This window comes from Orcinus orca, chromosome 5 (assembly GCF_937001465.1).
Source record: "Orcinus orca chromosome 5, mOrcOrc1.1, whole genome shotgun sequence".
Taxonomy (NCBI): domain Eukaryota; kingdom Metazoa; phylum Chordata; class Mammalia; order Artiodactyla; family Delphinidae; genus Orcinus; species Orcinus orca.
Window position 1 is genome coordinate 65338141 of NC_064563.1, and position 13376 is coordinate 65351516.

General features: G+C 43.2%; 1 protein-coding gene across 4 annotated transcripts in view; it reads right to left on the reverse strand.

Moving 5' to 3' along the window:
- MCF2L2 (MCF.2 cell line derived transforming sequence-like 2) overlaps positions 1-13376 on the reverse strand; it is a 224644-nt gene that overhangs the window by 29639 nt on the left and 181629 nt on the right. For all 4 annotated transcript variants that reach the window (XR_004476032.2, XM_012536226.3, XM_033403114.2 and 1 more), the window contains exons 19-22: positions 11186-11278; positions 10382-10474; positions 8012-8083; positions 5736-5861 (exon numbers count right to left, since the gene is read on the reverse strand). Coding sequence is in view for 3 of the 4 variants with exons in the window: in XM_012536226.3 (XP_012391680.2) it covers positions 5736-5861; positions 8012-8083; positions 10382-10474; positions 11186-11278 (384 nt within the window). In the remaining variant the exon portion in view is untranslated. The remainder of the gene's footprint in view (positions 1-5735; positions 5862-8011; positions 8084-10381; positions 10475-11185; positions 11279-13376) is intronic.

Sequence of the window (13376 nt, forward strand, 5' to 3'; positions counted from 1 at the left end):
GCAGACAGAAAATAACCAAGGAAATCAGGCTGAAGAAAAAAAATAGAGATTACAACAGTAAGATGAAGAGGATGTACATAAAACCCATACAATATAAAGCATGTAAACTTGCTGCAGACTAGACTTTGACCTTCTGGCAGGCAGTACAGAGGGAAATCTGGTGAGTTATATGACTCATTATGTCCGAAGACATACCCAAACCAGTTGTTAAGGGAAAACATGGCAATTTGTTAATAAGACGTGAGAGAAATTTCTCCCATGGGTCTTCATAAAGGGTCACTGTGTCAAATACTGAGCCCACCTTCAACCGCATCCCAGAATGGATTTTAGGTAAAGCTGTTTCTAATAACACATCTGGGGAATGTGGAGGCATCATTTCATAGTACAGCTTTTAAAAGCAATTCTGAAAGAGGCCAGAAGGATGGGGGGTGGCGGGAGAACAAGCCCAGGTGTACACTCTGATGACCTGCAGAGGGCTGGGCGATGTGAGTTAAGGTGTCTGCCAAGGCCGTGGGCTGTAGAGGCGGAAGAGGCCACCCTAGGCAGCGACGTTTTTGTCCATTAAAGCCTCTGCACTTCTCATCCCTCCCACAGCCACAGCTGTTTGAACCTTAGTAAGCAATTGGCCAAAGGATGTGAATCCAGAGACGGGCCAGCCCCTGACTACAGAGGCCCGGTGTATAAAAGATGTGCCAGATGGCCAATCTGATCCCTGTCTGAACTGAGGAGAACTAAGGAGGAAGCAGTAAGCAGCAAGAGTTGTAGCTGTGAGATGCTTTATGAGGGCTGGAGGTGGAATAAATGATAAGGAAGCAGAGCAATAAAGAAGGTAAGTCATCAGAAACTATGAGGAAGAGGAAAAGACACCAATGGAGGGAAAGAACCAGTCAGCGGCCGGTGAGGGGAGAGGACATACCTGGCACGTATAGGCAGAGCACACAGGTGAGAACCCCAGCTCCCTCCCAGGCCAAAGTCCTAGAGTTGCTGTGGATCCTGGAATTGTTTAGCTCTCACACCCACGAACCCTGTCCTGTCATTGTTCTGACTCTTCCTGAGGCTATATGGTTGCCTTTTCCAGTAAGCCTGTCATCACTGAAGGTCACTAGAGGGAATCACTGGGTCTTTTGAGATGAGTTGGAAGAGATGGGCTACCTATCATCCAGGACATCTTGCATAAACTTTCTCAGGACCACGCTTGTGATGGGATCAGACATCTCAATGCTTGAGACCCATCCTGTGGTGGCCGAGGGCACATGCCCTGTAGAGCAGTGATGAAGGACAGGTGTACCTACGTTACTGTCATCCAGGACACATGCCTGTGTGGAGGCTACTCTGCCTCCAAAGGGAAGACGGTAGGGGGATTGCTCTGAACAGGACCAAGGATGACCCTTGGCCACCTTTTCAACCATATATATCCTTTCTTTCCAGTCAGACAGGAGTTGGTCCCAAGGCCAGAGACTACATGTACAACCTCTTGCAGATACTTGTGCCCTAAAGTATGGAATCATTTATTGGCATTTAGTGAGTGCCTGAGGGGACACAAAGCTAAATGCTCAGCACTGTGAGGAAGCTAATTCAGTGATGACCTTGAACTGGCTTGAATAGTATTTCCCAAAAAACTCATGTCCACCCAGGATCTCAGAATGTGACCTTATTTGGAAATAGGCTCTTTGCAGAGGTAATTAATTAAAATGAGGTCATACTGGATAAGGGTGGGCCCTAATCCAACGACTGGTGTCCTTATAAGAAAACAAAGACACACACATAGAGAAGACAGTTAGGACGATAGGCAGAAATGGTAGTGATGCAGCTATAAGCCAAGGAAGCCAGGAAACAAGCAAGGAAGGATTCTTCTCTAGAGCCTTAGAGGAACGGGCCTGCCGACAACCTTGATTTTGGACTTCTTGCCTCCAGAACTGTGAGAGAATACATTTTTGTGTTTTTTAGCCACCTAATTTGTGGTGCTTTGTTATCATAGCTCTAGGAAATGAATGTAGCCTCAACCAGTTTTTCCACTAGTGACGTAATAGTGTGGCCATCACTTTGGTGTGTTGATGAATCTGATGGGTGTGAGCTCATAGATACAACATAGGGGCTGCCCCAAACAAATCAGCAAATGAAATGTCAGATGGTCTCCCTGATATGGGGAACGATGGCAAAATAATCTAGTAAATGCTACCATTTTCATGTGTGGACATTTTGTAGGTAAGAGCTCTGAGGTAAGAATTTCAAATGTGACTACATCGACCAAATGAAGAATCTGACTGAGAGAGTGACCGTAGGAAAACTAGCCTCCAGAAGGAGACTTCTTTTGGGTGCCCAGGTTTTCCCTCCTGGCCACGACAGCTAAAGGGACAGAGCTATATACTTCTTGTACAAAGAGGCAGGAAACATCTGGATAAGTGAATTAGCACAAAGCCTGGTCCAGAAATGAAAAGTAGAAGCTGTGGGACCGAGGGGCCTGTGATTACAACTGGCAGAAGCAAAGGGGTTCCTTCCTTTCCAGCCTAAGTACACAAATAAGTCAGCACTGGGGCCCTTTGTTCAGCATCTACCAGGTGCCAGGCATGGTGCTAGGTGCCCTATGATTCAATCCTCATTTATGCCTCACAATCACCCTTTAACATGGGTGCTGTGAAGGTGGGATGACGTACAAGGCAATTCCACTGAGTCATCAAGATTATTTACTCAGCCTTATCTCTGCAGCCAACACTATGGTAAGGAAAGTGGGAACTAAAATAGAAAATAAAATATCTGGCCCTAGCCCACAATAAATTTGCCATAAAAATAATTCCTTTATCGAATAACATAAATTTGTTTCAGAAAATAAAATATTTCATTCAACCTTTACTATTCAACCTTGGAACATGTTCCTGGCAAGTGAGGATTTAAAAGAACTCTATATGCATCTATATTTTATGCACTAAATTGAATAGGGGGGAACTTTTTTTTTTTTTTGCTGTACGCGGGCCTCTCACTGTTGTGGCCTCTCCCGTTGTGGAGCACAGGCTCCGGACGCGCAGGCTCAGCGGCCATGGCTCATGGGCCCAGCCGCTCCGCGGCATGTGGGGTCCTCCCGGACCAGGGCACGAACCCGAGTCCCCTGCATCGGCAGGCGGACTCTCAACCACTGAGCCACCAGGGAAGCCCCAGGGGGGGAACTTTTTTTTTTGTAAAGAGAGGGAAATAAATTACATCTCAGTGTTCCACAAAACAAATTTTCTTAAAAAATTTTTTCTTAAATCTTTTGTGATTAAATTACACCAAGAACTAACTGAGTATACACAACAGGGAGAAAATGTAAATATCAGAAGGGCATTTTTCTAGTTGTTTTAATTATGAATTCATCCCACCAAGTTCAATTTCTTTTCTTCACAAAACCAGGTTAATATTGGATGTCAATAGAGAAACTAAGAAGTTAAGTTCTGGATTCATCTCTACCTACAGCATGTGATGGGAAACACCTTGTGATAAAGTTCTACAAAGCTGATGCAAAGAATCTCAGAATCATTAGCTCTGAGTTAACAGTAGTTGAGTTGTTAGTAAGCTCTAAACAGAATCAGATGAAGAATGTGTTGAGAGGTTGGCACCCTGGATAGGGAGTAAAGAGATCCAAGAAGTAGTCCTGGCTGATGACCACGTGATTGGGGTGAGTCAACTCTTCTTTCCATGTACCTGTTCCTGAATCAGAAAGTTGAAAAGTCCAATGCCTGCTCTTCCATAATTCAGTAGGATTATACAAAACTGTCAGGATACATTACCTAATGTACTAGATGTAAAGCAAGTTAAGGTCTTAGTGAAAAAGAAACCATGGACTGTATTCCAAAGGTGCAATTCTGAGGACACATGGGGGAGAAAAGTTCTTTGCCTTGGTGTTAAAAAAATCTCTAAAATTCTATAAACTCATTCATCTTATTTGCATGCAAACCAGCTTGGAATGAAATCAGAGTAGATTGCTATTTACTCACATTTTAATATTCTTTTCTCATAACTTCCCCTTCCTATGTTACTTACACTCAGAATAATAGCTGGGAGTTTCCTGCCCTGAGTACAGGTTCCAGGACACTCTTTTGGTTCAGAGAAAGGGACATCTGATAGGGGTAGCTGACATGTGTTCAAAGATGAAAAGAAGAACAGAAAGATATTCCAAATGATTAAACAAATTGCTCTCTTGACTTTTCTTAGCCAAAGAAGGAAACAGTTATCATCAAGAAAACTATCCCCTCTGCCACACACCCCATGGTTCATGAATATCCTCTTGAATCTTGCATCAGTAGTAAGCAGAGAGCATTCTGGAGTCCCAGGGGACAGTAATAGCATCGCTGCCCAGATCTCAGTAAACCCAGTGGGGCTGTTTCTGAGATGCTGGCCAGAGGAAAACCAGGAGGGAGGGAAATCAAAAATCACAGGGTTTTTTGCCCCTAATTAATTTGTGTGGTTTGATTTCTGACAAGGAAAGAAAAGAAAGGTCATTTCATCTACTAACACCTCAATAAACAGTATGTTAAGTCCAGGTAAAAATGAAAAGGTAAAAAAGAGAAGGAAAGTATCTGTGTGACATGTATCAACAATTCTCTGAATGCTTGATTCCTGTGTGGGAGGCAGAAGAATGGCCTCCCAAAGATGTCCATGCCCTAATCCCTGAAGCCTGAGACTAGGTCAGGTAACGTGACAAATGAATTAAGGTTGTTCACCAGCTGACTTTGAGATGGGGAGATTATCATCGATTAACTGGTTGGGCCCAATGTAATCACAAGAGTCCTTAAAGGTGGAAGAGAAAGAAGGGAAGGTCTGAGTGATGTGATGGGAGAAGAACTCAACCTCCGCTGCTGGCATTGAAGAGGGAGGAAGATGCCATGAGCAGAGGAAGTGAGTGGGTGGCCTTTGTAAACTGGAAAAGGCAGTGAAAGAGATTTTCTCCTAAAGCCTCCAGAAAGGAAGGCAGACACCTTGATTTTAGCCTAGTGAGACTATGTTGTACTCCTGATCCGTGGAACTGTAAGACAATAAATTTGCACTATTTGAACGCACCAAGTTTGGGGTAATTTGTTATGACAATGACAGAAAATACCCCTGAGTCAAAATCTAGAGTAGCTCACAGTGAAAACCAGCTGAATATTAATTATGTCCCAGTCCCAGGGCGATCATACAGTTATAGAGGATAGTTTGCCTGGAATGCCTGGGTCTGGCCTACTTGGGATTAACTCTAATGCCAGAGTTGAGATGGCTCAACCCCCCAGCACTCTCTCTTTGGGTATTTTTCTTTAAGCACTTGGATTAAGGGATATACAAGGCCTCTTCTGGGATCTGTGTTGTAAAATGGGGTTGGGTGTTCACTTAGGACCCATTTTCAAAGTAATTTTCACAGAGAAAATATAACTCAAGAGGGAAAATCTTTTAATATTTTAATGGTGCCACGAGTGAGAAAATAAATTACTCCCTCAGCACTTTCCCCTGCCGAATATGTTCTGGTCCCTGAGTTCTTGCTTTTTCCAGAGTATGGGTCAGTTTCCACATTCAGGATCCCAAGGACCACAACCCAAGATTCCTAAAAATGCTGAGGTGCTGCTTGGAATCTCGTAGCACAGGTTTGCTGACCGATTTAGGTAGCTTTCCTCCAGAGTCAAATTCCTTTCCCACAGATCAGTTCTCTAACTTTGCCACAGTATCTGCTACATTTGTAATACTGTGCCTGCCTTTTGTGGAAATGTCCCAGCACTTGCTATGGAACATACCGGACATCCGGTGACTGCTGCCAGGTCCACAGCCAACTCACAGGACTTGATCAAATCCTCCATCATGGCCAAAGCTTGTTGTAGGTCGTCTGAGAAGGCTGAATCCTTGGTCCTCTCTGGCCCATTCTGTGGAAACCAAATGCCTTGTTGGGAATCAAAAGGTAAACCATCTACCAAGGGAAGAAGGGAAACAGGACAGAGATAAGGAGCTACGGATCCAGCCAGCATGAAGTTACTGAGAAGGTAGGTACATCAACCTGTTTCCCTGCTCCCAAAGAATTGTAGCTAAGGATATTTGCTGGTTTAAGTACAATATATGATACACACACACACACACACACACACACACAAGCAAAATCATTACACTTTCTGCACATTGTACTAATGAAGAATGAAGTTCATAAAATCATGGACATTATATTCTGGCTATATAAGAAACATCCTGAGCTTTTGTAAAGCATGAAAACCCCAGCCCTTTTAAATAGGGTGCTCTCCCTTTTACTCCCCTACCCCCAGGGCCTATTGAAAAGTATAATCCGAGTATCATATTCCTGTATTTAATGTGACAGTCTTATTCCTATGGGTAAAATTATACTTAAAACCCTCCCAGAGGAGGATATTTGTAAACTTTAGAGGCAAAGAATGGGCTGCTATGCAGAGGTTTACTAATGATTTATGTGTAAACACCATAACGGTGGCATTTGCCACACTGAATCTCCCCGAGCTCTGCCCTTTCTCTCTCCTCTCCTCCCCCTGCCCTTCCCATAGTCTATCACCATTAAATATGCCAAAGAGGTAAGCCAACGTGATCTGCACCTCCCAAACAGCATAAAGACCCAGAATTAAGGGAAAAGCTAATTTAAGACACCGACGTTCCAATTATTACTATTGTGACACTTAGGACATGGTAGGGATGGTTTCAGCTTCAAAGTCTTTTGCTTAGGGTTTCCGTATTTTATTCACCTGCTACCTACATAGCATATTTATCTGTTCTCTGCTAAATACAAACAAAAAGATTTTGGCTTCGTCCATTTTTTTTTTTTTTTTAACACATCAACTTCTACAACAAAGAACAGAGAGCTCTTTGCTGCTCTGCATATAGCCCCACCTCTTCTTATCCTCTACTGCATGATGTAAGCAAAGGGTTGTGTATTTTCTTAATCTCTACTTAAACTATAAAGATTAGCATGTTTGGATGAGATATGAGTGACAGGGCTGATGAATGGAGCAGAGCATGCTGCCTCCACTGAACAATTTTCCATGGATTCTTACCTTCTTACTTATGGTAAATGTGTTCCAGGTCCTGGTGGAAGACAACACACTCTCACCCGAGTTTATTGTAACATCATTAACAAAGGATTAAAAGTCCTTACACCAGGCATCTTCCTCTTTCCTAAATACTTGAAACTCAATGTGCTTTTAGAGACTCCACGGCTACCTATTCCCTCTCCTTCCCACTAACCCTCCTCCCACAAACACGGCAAGTGGCTAGTTTTACACTGTGTGATATAGGACTCTTACAAACATTATTAAACCTCTCTAACTCAGGGTAAATTCTTACAAACATTATTAAACTCCTCTAAACCAGGCTAGCTGCATTTGCTCCAGGCTATAAAATTACTACCTGTGCCCTGAGCTTCCTTTAATCTTAAGGCATCCCCACAGCACCATGTGAGCAGAGAGGACATGCAAATGACCGCCCCTTGAGACACATGCCTCATGTTATTCTTGTTAAAACCAGAATTTTATAATAGAAAAATTGAAAAAACCCACTTCCAAGCCAAAAATTTCTTCCCAATCTGGTGTGGCCATCACTTCTTCCAAGTTTCTTCTTGACTGTCTTAGAATTCACACACATATACACACACATTTGGAAGGGAACAGGGCATAAATGTATATAGATTTACTAAGGCGTACAAAGAAGTAAATATAAATCATTCATAATCCTACCATGCAGGAAAACCACCGAAGGGATTTTATTATACTTACTTCCAGTCTTTTATGTATGCATTTTATACCTTCGCTTACTTTTGTATTGCAGTAAAACATTTTTATGTGGAAGGAAGAAGATATATTACCACTTATCCTATCACAAATCCCCACTTTGAAATTGTCTTTATTTTTTTGTTTTTTCCTGACTATGAATTATAGGATGCATATTATTTTAGAAAATTTACACAATAAAAATCATAAACAAAAGTCGCTCTTAAGTCCTTCCATGTATAGGCAAACACCATTAGCAGTTAGTACATAGAACGATATTTAATATCCAGTACCTTAGCCAAACCTCCTTCTAGATCACCTGGGTCCATCTCCAAATCCTCAGGTGACTCAAAATCCAGCAGACCCTGCATTAACCCAAAAGCTTTATTGAAAATCAAAAAGTAGAAGGCCAACTTAATCTGTTACGCAAACAATCTCCAGCCAATGCTAAAATGAGGATGTATATAAATTTGTCTGTTTGTCACAAGTAAGAGGGAAAGAGTAAATGGTACATTCAGCGCAGTGTTCTTTCCACAAACATAGAACCACATTGGACACACTATTTTGTAGCCTGCTTTTTCTCAACAACGTATCATGAACATTTTCCCATGACATTATATATTTTTTAAACATTTTTTAAAATTGTGGCAGAGTATTGCATCCTATAGCTAAATCATGATTGATTAATCCCCCCTACTGTTAAACATTTAGGTTCAATAATTTTTTACTAAAATAATAATAATCTTTATACACTTTTCTTAAGGATAAATTCCTACAAGTAGAATTGTTAATGTTAAGAGCTGTGATGCATGTTTCCAAGTTCTTTAGAGAAAGACTATGTTCCCACCAGCCTTAAATGAAAGCTTTTTCACCAGCCCCTAGCCTACATGGAGTATCACCATTTAACGCTGTACCAAAACATGCTCACAGATGCCGCTCTTGGAGGGAAGCAGAGGCTCCTCAGCCTCACTCCCAGGCTGGTGTGACGGCTCCATGTATAAAACAACAGCCGCACGTTACGTTGTGGAAGCTTCCTGGGGGTCAGCCCTGAGTGAGCTCTCTACTGCGTCACTCACTGGCTCCTCACAGCAACCTGTGCAGGAGGTTCTAGTGTCCTCACTTTACAGGCGAGAAAACCAAGGCCTGACAGGTCCAGGCATCCCACACTGGCAGTGGCAGAGCCGGTGCAGGCAAGGCTGGGCCTGCTGATGCAAAGCTGAGAGGGTAACTTGTTCTGAGGGCAAAACATTGGCAATAAACTTAACTGCCCTGAGCCTCAGTTTCTTCACACTTCAGAGCCTTTTGGCACATCTGATGGTGGGGATTAAATAAGAAATACAGGTGGGTGTGAATTTTGTTTTGTATAAAACTAAATGACTTCCTCTTGGCCTCTGATGATGGGTTTAAAATTAAAGGAGCATCTGGTTTTGGTGTGGGGATGATCCAGGATTATGTTGTGACTGATGCATATTAGTTACTTGTACATTTTTTTTTGGATCTTTGCAAGGGGAAAACTACAAGTAACAAGTTTTATATATTTAATTTAAATCTGTTACAGGTTTTCATGTTCAGGATAAACAATTTTTCAACCTTGGGCGAAAATACCTGCAACGGTTTAAGGTGACTGTGTTTTACCTTAGGACAACTGTTGCATGCCAATTTGTGTACGTGTGTGTGAAAACACTTCAAAGTTGAGTTAAAAGATGTAAATTTAAAGTTGGTTGTGTATCTAATCTGCCCCAGGTTCAGTAAGTAAACAATTCTTTTTTAAAACAAAAACAAACAAACAAAAAGAAATACATGTGGGAAGATACCCAGTAAACAGCAGGGGCTTGTTTTTAAATTAAGTGAGAGTAGCCACTGGGCAAGAGCTGCTTATAAAGGTTAACTCAAAACAGACCTTGGAGGAGTGCCCCCAACCTTTCCCTGAGCTCACACCTGGGGAAGCAGCTTTGACAGAGCTCCTGTCCTGTGCGTGTGTGGGCAGGGTGGGGTGGGGGGTGGCGCACGCTGGTGGGTGGTGGCGGGGTCTGGGAGTGCTCTCCTGCAGGTGTGCTGGTGTCAGAGCAAAGAAAGAAAGAACCACCTAGGGATTCAGCAAAACAAAATTCATTCTGTTATGCTGCTCTTGAGAAAAATCCTCAGTCTAAGGGCAGAGGTAGATGTCGCAAAAGAATCCAGTTTTGCCTTCTCCCCTCCATTGTTTAAATGCACGTAAAATAGTAGCTTTAGGGAAAACCACACCTCTTTCCTGAAGCTCCTTGCCCCAGCTGTAAAATGGAGCAGATGATATCTTACCTGTAGATATGTTACCGAGAATAGAGGTCTGGCTGCCTCCCCACCCTCTCAGCTGCCAGCAGTGTGGTGGCCTCCCTCTTCCCCACTTTCCTCCCAAGGACCTCTGCTCCCCCAAGCTGGGCTCTCCTTAGAGATCCAAGTTCTGGCCGCATGATGGACTAGCCAGGCTCCCGGGACCCTATGATTCTTTGGTTTTATTCCTCATTGAGGAGGCTGATTTAGACCTGGGGACAGAAAAAGCCTGAAATCTAGACATAGTTTCACCTTTGGAAGTCGAAGTCACAATTCTACGTGTCTAAGGAAAAGAGCACCATAGCGCCCACATCTGTTCTCCAAGCACAGGAAGCACTGTCTCATCGACTTACCTTCAACAACATCTGGTACTTCGTAAGTCTCTGGCTTGGTCCTCTCAGATACTTAAAAAGAGGGAGACTGTGACCCAGTTGACGCTGGCATACCTTGAAAAGCCAAACAGAAACAACATAAAACAAAACAACACACACACACAGAACAGAAGCGGCAGCATTTAAATACAAGAAGTGAAATGAGCTCTTCATGGAGAGAAGGGGCAGCTGTGTCAACCAGTTTCATAATGTTATTGGCTGTTCAGTCCCTCAGGAACAGTGTGTAAAATGAGAGTAATGGGAAAGGGGATGGGCTTGGCTAGTATTTTTATAGGCAAGTAGGGATGCCGGAACATTTATTTCTTTTAGAAAGTAAGTCCATTAGGAGGGAGACAATGGGGCAGGCTTCTGAAAAGGTTGTCTTAGAATTGGGGTTTGGGGGTGGTGGAGTCTAGTCAAGGGTACATGATGGGCTTATTGATATCATTCCAGGGAACCCCAAAGCGTGACTTAATTCCACTTTTAAAACCCATCCTAGAAGAGGACCCTGGTTTTCTCACCAGGCTACAGCTGCTCATTACAGAGCTGTCCCATGGAGACTCAGGGCAGCATTGAAACTTCCAGTGTATAATTTCAAAAAAGGAGAGACTTTTAATAAACATAAATCCCAATTAATAAACATAAATCCCTATTAATAAACATAAATCCCAATTAATGCCAAGTTCCTCTTCCTAGTTCATACTTCCAATTTCTTTACAAATTGTATGTACATAAACAGTGTCCAGGGAAAACAGTTTGTGGGAGACCTTAGAAATGCAATGTTACCCCAAAGTAGGTGCAGTCTTGACATTCTTGCCAGATTGCCCTGGCTCGGGGCAGATTCTTATGATATTTAAAATATATTTGAAGGTCTTCTTTCTGGGTGAGAAAAAGTTAGAACAAATTAACCAGGTAGCATTTTTCAGTAAGAGGACAGGATAATACAGTTTATTCATTCATTCAACAGGCCTGAGTATTTTCAATGTGTAAGGAACTGGGGATGCACAATAAATAACCTTCTATTGGGGTGAGTGTGTGATGGGGAGATGAACACAGGGTTATAAACAACGCAGATGTGAATGGAGTGCTGTGAGAGCAGCTACAGGACTCTGGTAAATAAGTAAGTAAATTCATGAACAGGAGTTGAGTTTTTACTTTATCCTTTCTCCTCTGCTCGTTATCTGGGACACCAATATCTCCCCCAGATAGTTCTGTACTGAGTAATAAAAAGGACAAAAAGTGCTCGTAGCTGATGGCCTCTCCTTTCTCTCTCCCCACTCACTCCTTTTTACAGTTATCATGATGCCAACCCTACAAATAAACCTAAGAAACAACCAAAGGATAGAAACATCCCAGAAGGAAAATGTGGCAGTCTGGACACAAACCTAAGTGGTCTGGGCAACCCGTCTCAGACATCACCTTCAACCTGCAGCACAAGACTCCGAGACTGGAAAAGCTACATGACTATCTCAGTGCTAGAGATCAAGAGGGATTCCAAGTGCTGTGTGACCTATATTCTCATTGCATCAAAGACTGTGTGAGGTGGGAACACATCTGCCAATATCCCAGATAGAAAAGATACCCCCAGCCTGTGGAGTCAGCTTGCCAGCTTCATCCATTCCATCAGGAGAACCTGGTCCGTCCACTCAGCTGTGCTTGCCACAGAGCCCGGGCTGCTCTGGCAGAGATGACCACGTGGCCACTTCCTTGTGGATTTCTGTGTCCCTGTCCTCTTGCTGAGGCCACTCTTGATGTCCTTCATCTGGACATGGGTTATTTTTTCCCTTACAGCTTTCACTATGTCTATTCTACTTCTAAACACCCTGCTGTAGTGAATGATTTCCATATCTGTAGCTCTTCCTCTCTCCCGATGGATTGGAAGTGGTCATTTCACTTCACTGCAAGGACTACAGCAACTCTGTCCTTTGCTATTCTCTCCAAGAAAAATCACACACACACACACACACACACACACACACACACACACACACGCTTAAGAAGGCAGACAGCCCTTGAGAAATGTTGTTCAGATTGGTTAAGAAACTAGAATAATAATTCAGAACTTAACAATAATAACTTCCTTATTCATTCACTCCAGAACTATCCGTTGAGTGCCTTTGATGTGCCAGGCACTGTGTTAAGTACATTTGTTAAACTCAATGGCTCCCAGAGTGTAGTAGCCTAGACTTGAGGAATACTCCTGCTACACTGAAGGCCAGGCTTATAAAACACTACAAACTGATTAAGGCATTTCATCCACATTTGGTTTGTCAGAGCACAAAGACATTGGCCTTTTGCTCCTAAAAGGATTCAAGGTTTCATTGCTTTCAACACTCAACACCAGAAGATTCTCAGAAGCTGGAGGAGACTGGAGATCCAGACTTCCACCCAGGAAAACATCGCCAACAGTCGGCCACCTTTCCCTAAAACCTCCCAGTAACAGAGGGGGACCTGGTTCTCTTGGTGGATGCTGAGCTGATACCTGTGTTCCTGAAACTTTCACCCTTTGGTCCTGTGTCTGCACTTTGAGCATCACAGAACATTATATGCCTTCCAGTACTGAAACACAACTACTGACCTAAATTTGCTCTTCAGTCCAAAATTCCTTAGAGAAAGCATGTGCACTAACCAGCAGCATACGAAAGTACCTGATTCTCCTTACCTCCCTATAGAATAAATCAGGAGGCTAAAAAAATTGCTACCCCCTGTAAGGCCAACCGGCCCGAGGCAGGGGAACACAATCAGATTCACAGGTTTCATCAGACCGAAATTCTCCGGACCACCCAGTTCCAGAAACTGCTCTGGAGACATTCCGGACCACCCAGTTCCAGAAATTGCCCTGGAGACATTCCGGACCACCCAGTTCCAGGAACTGACCTGGGGACTTTGCACCCGGCCCAGCCTTCCCGCCTTTTGAGGGGCGGGACTAACGGTCCCCCAGGATACCCGAAAAGACCACCAAATAAGGAATACCCGG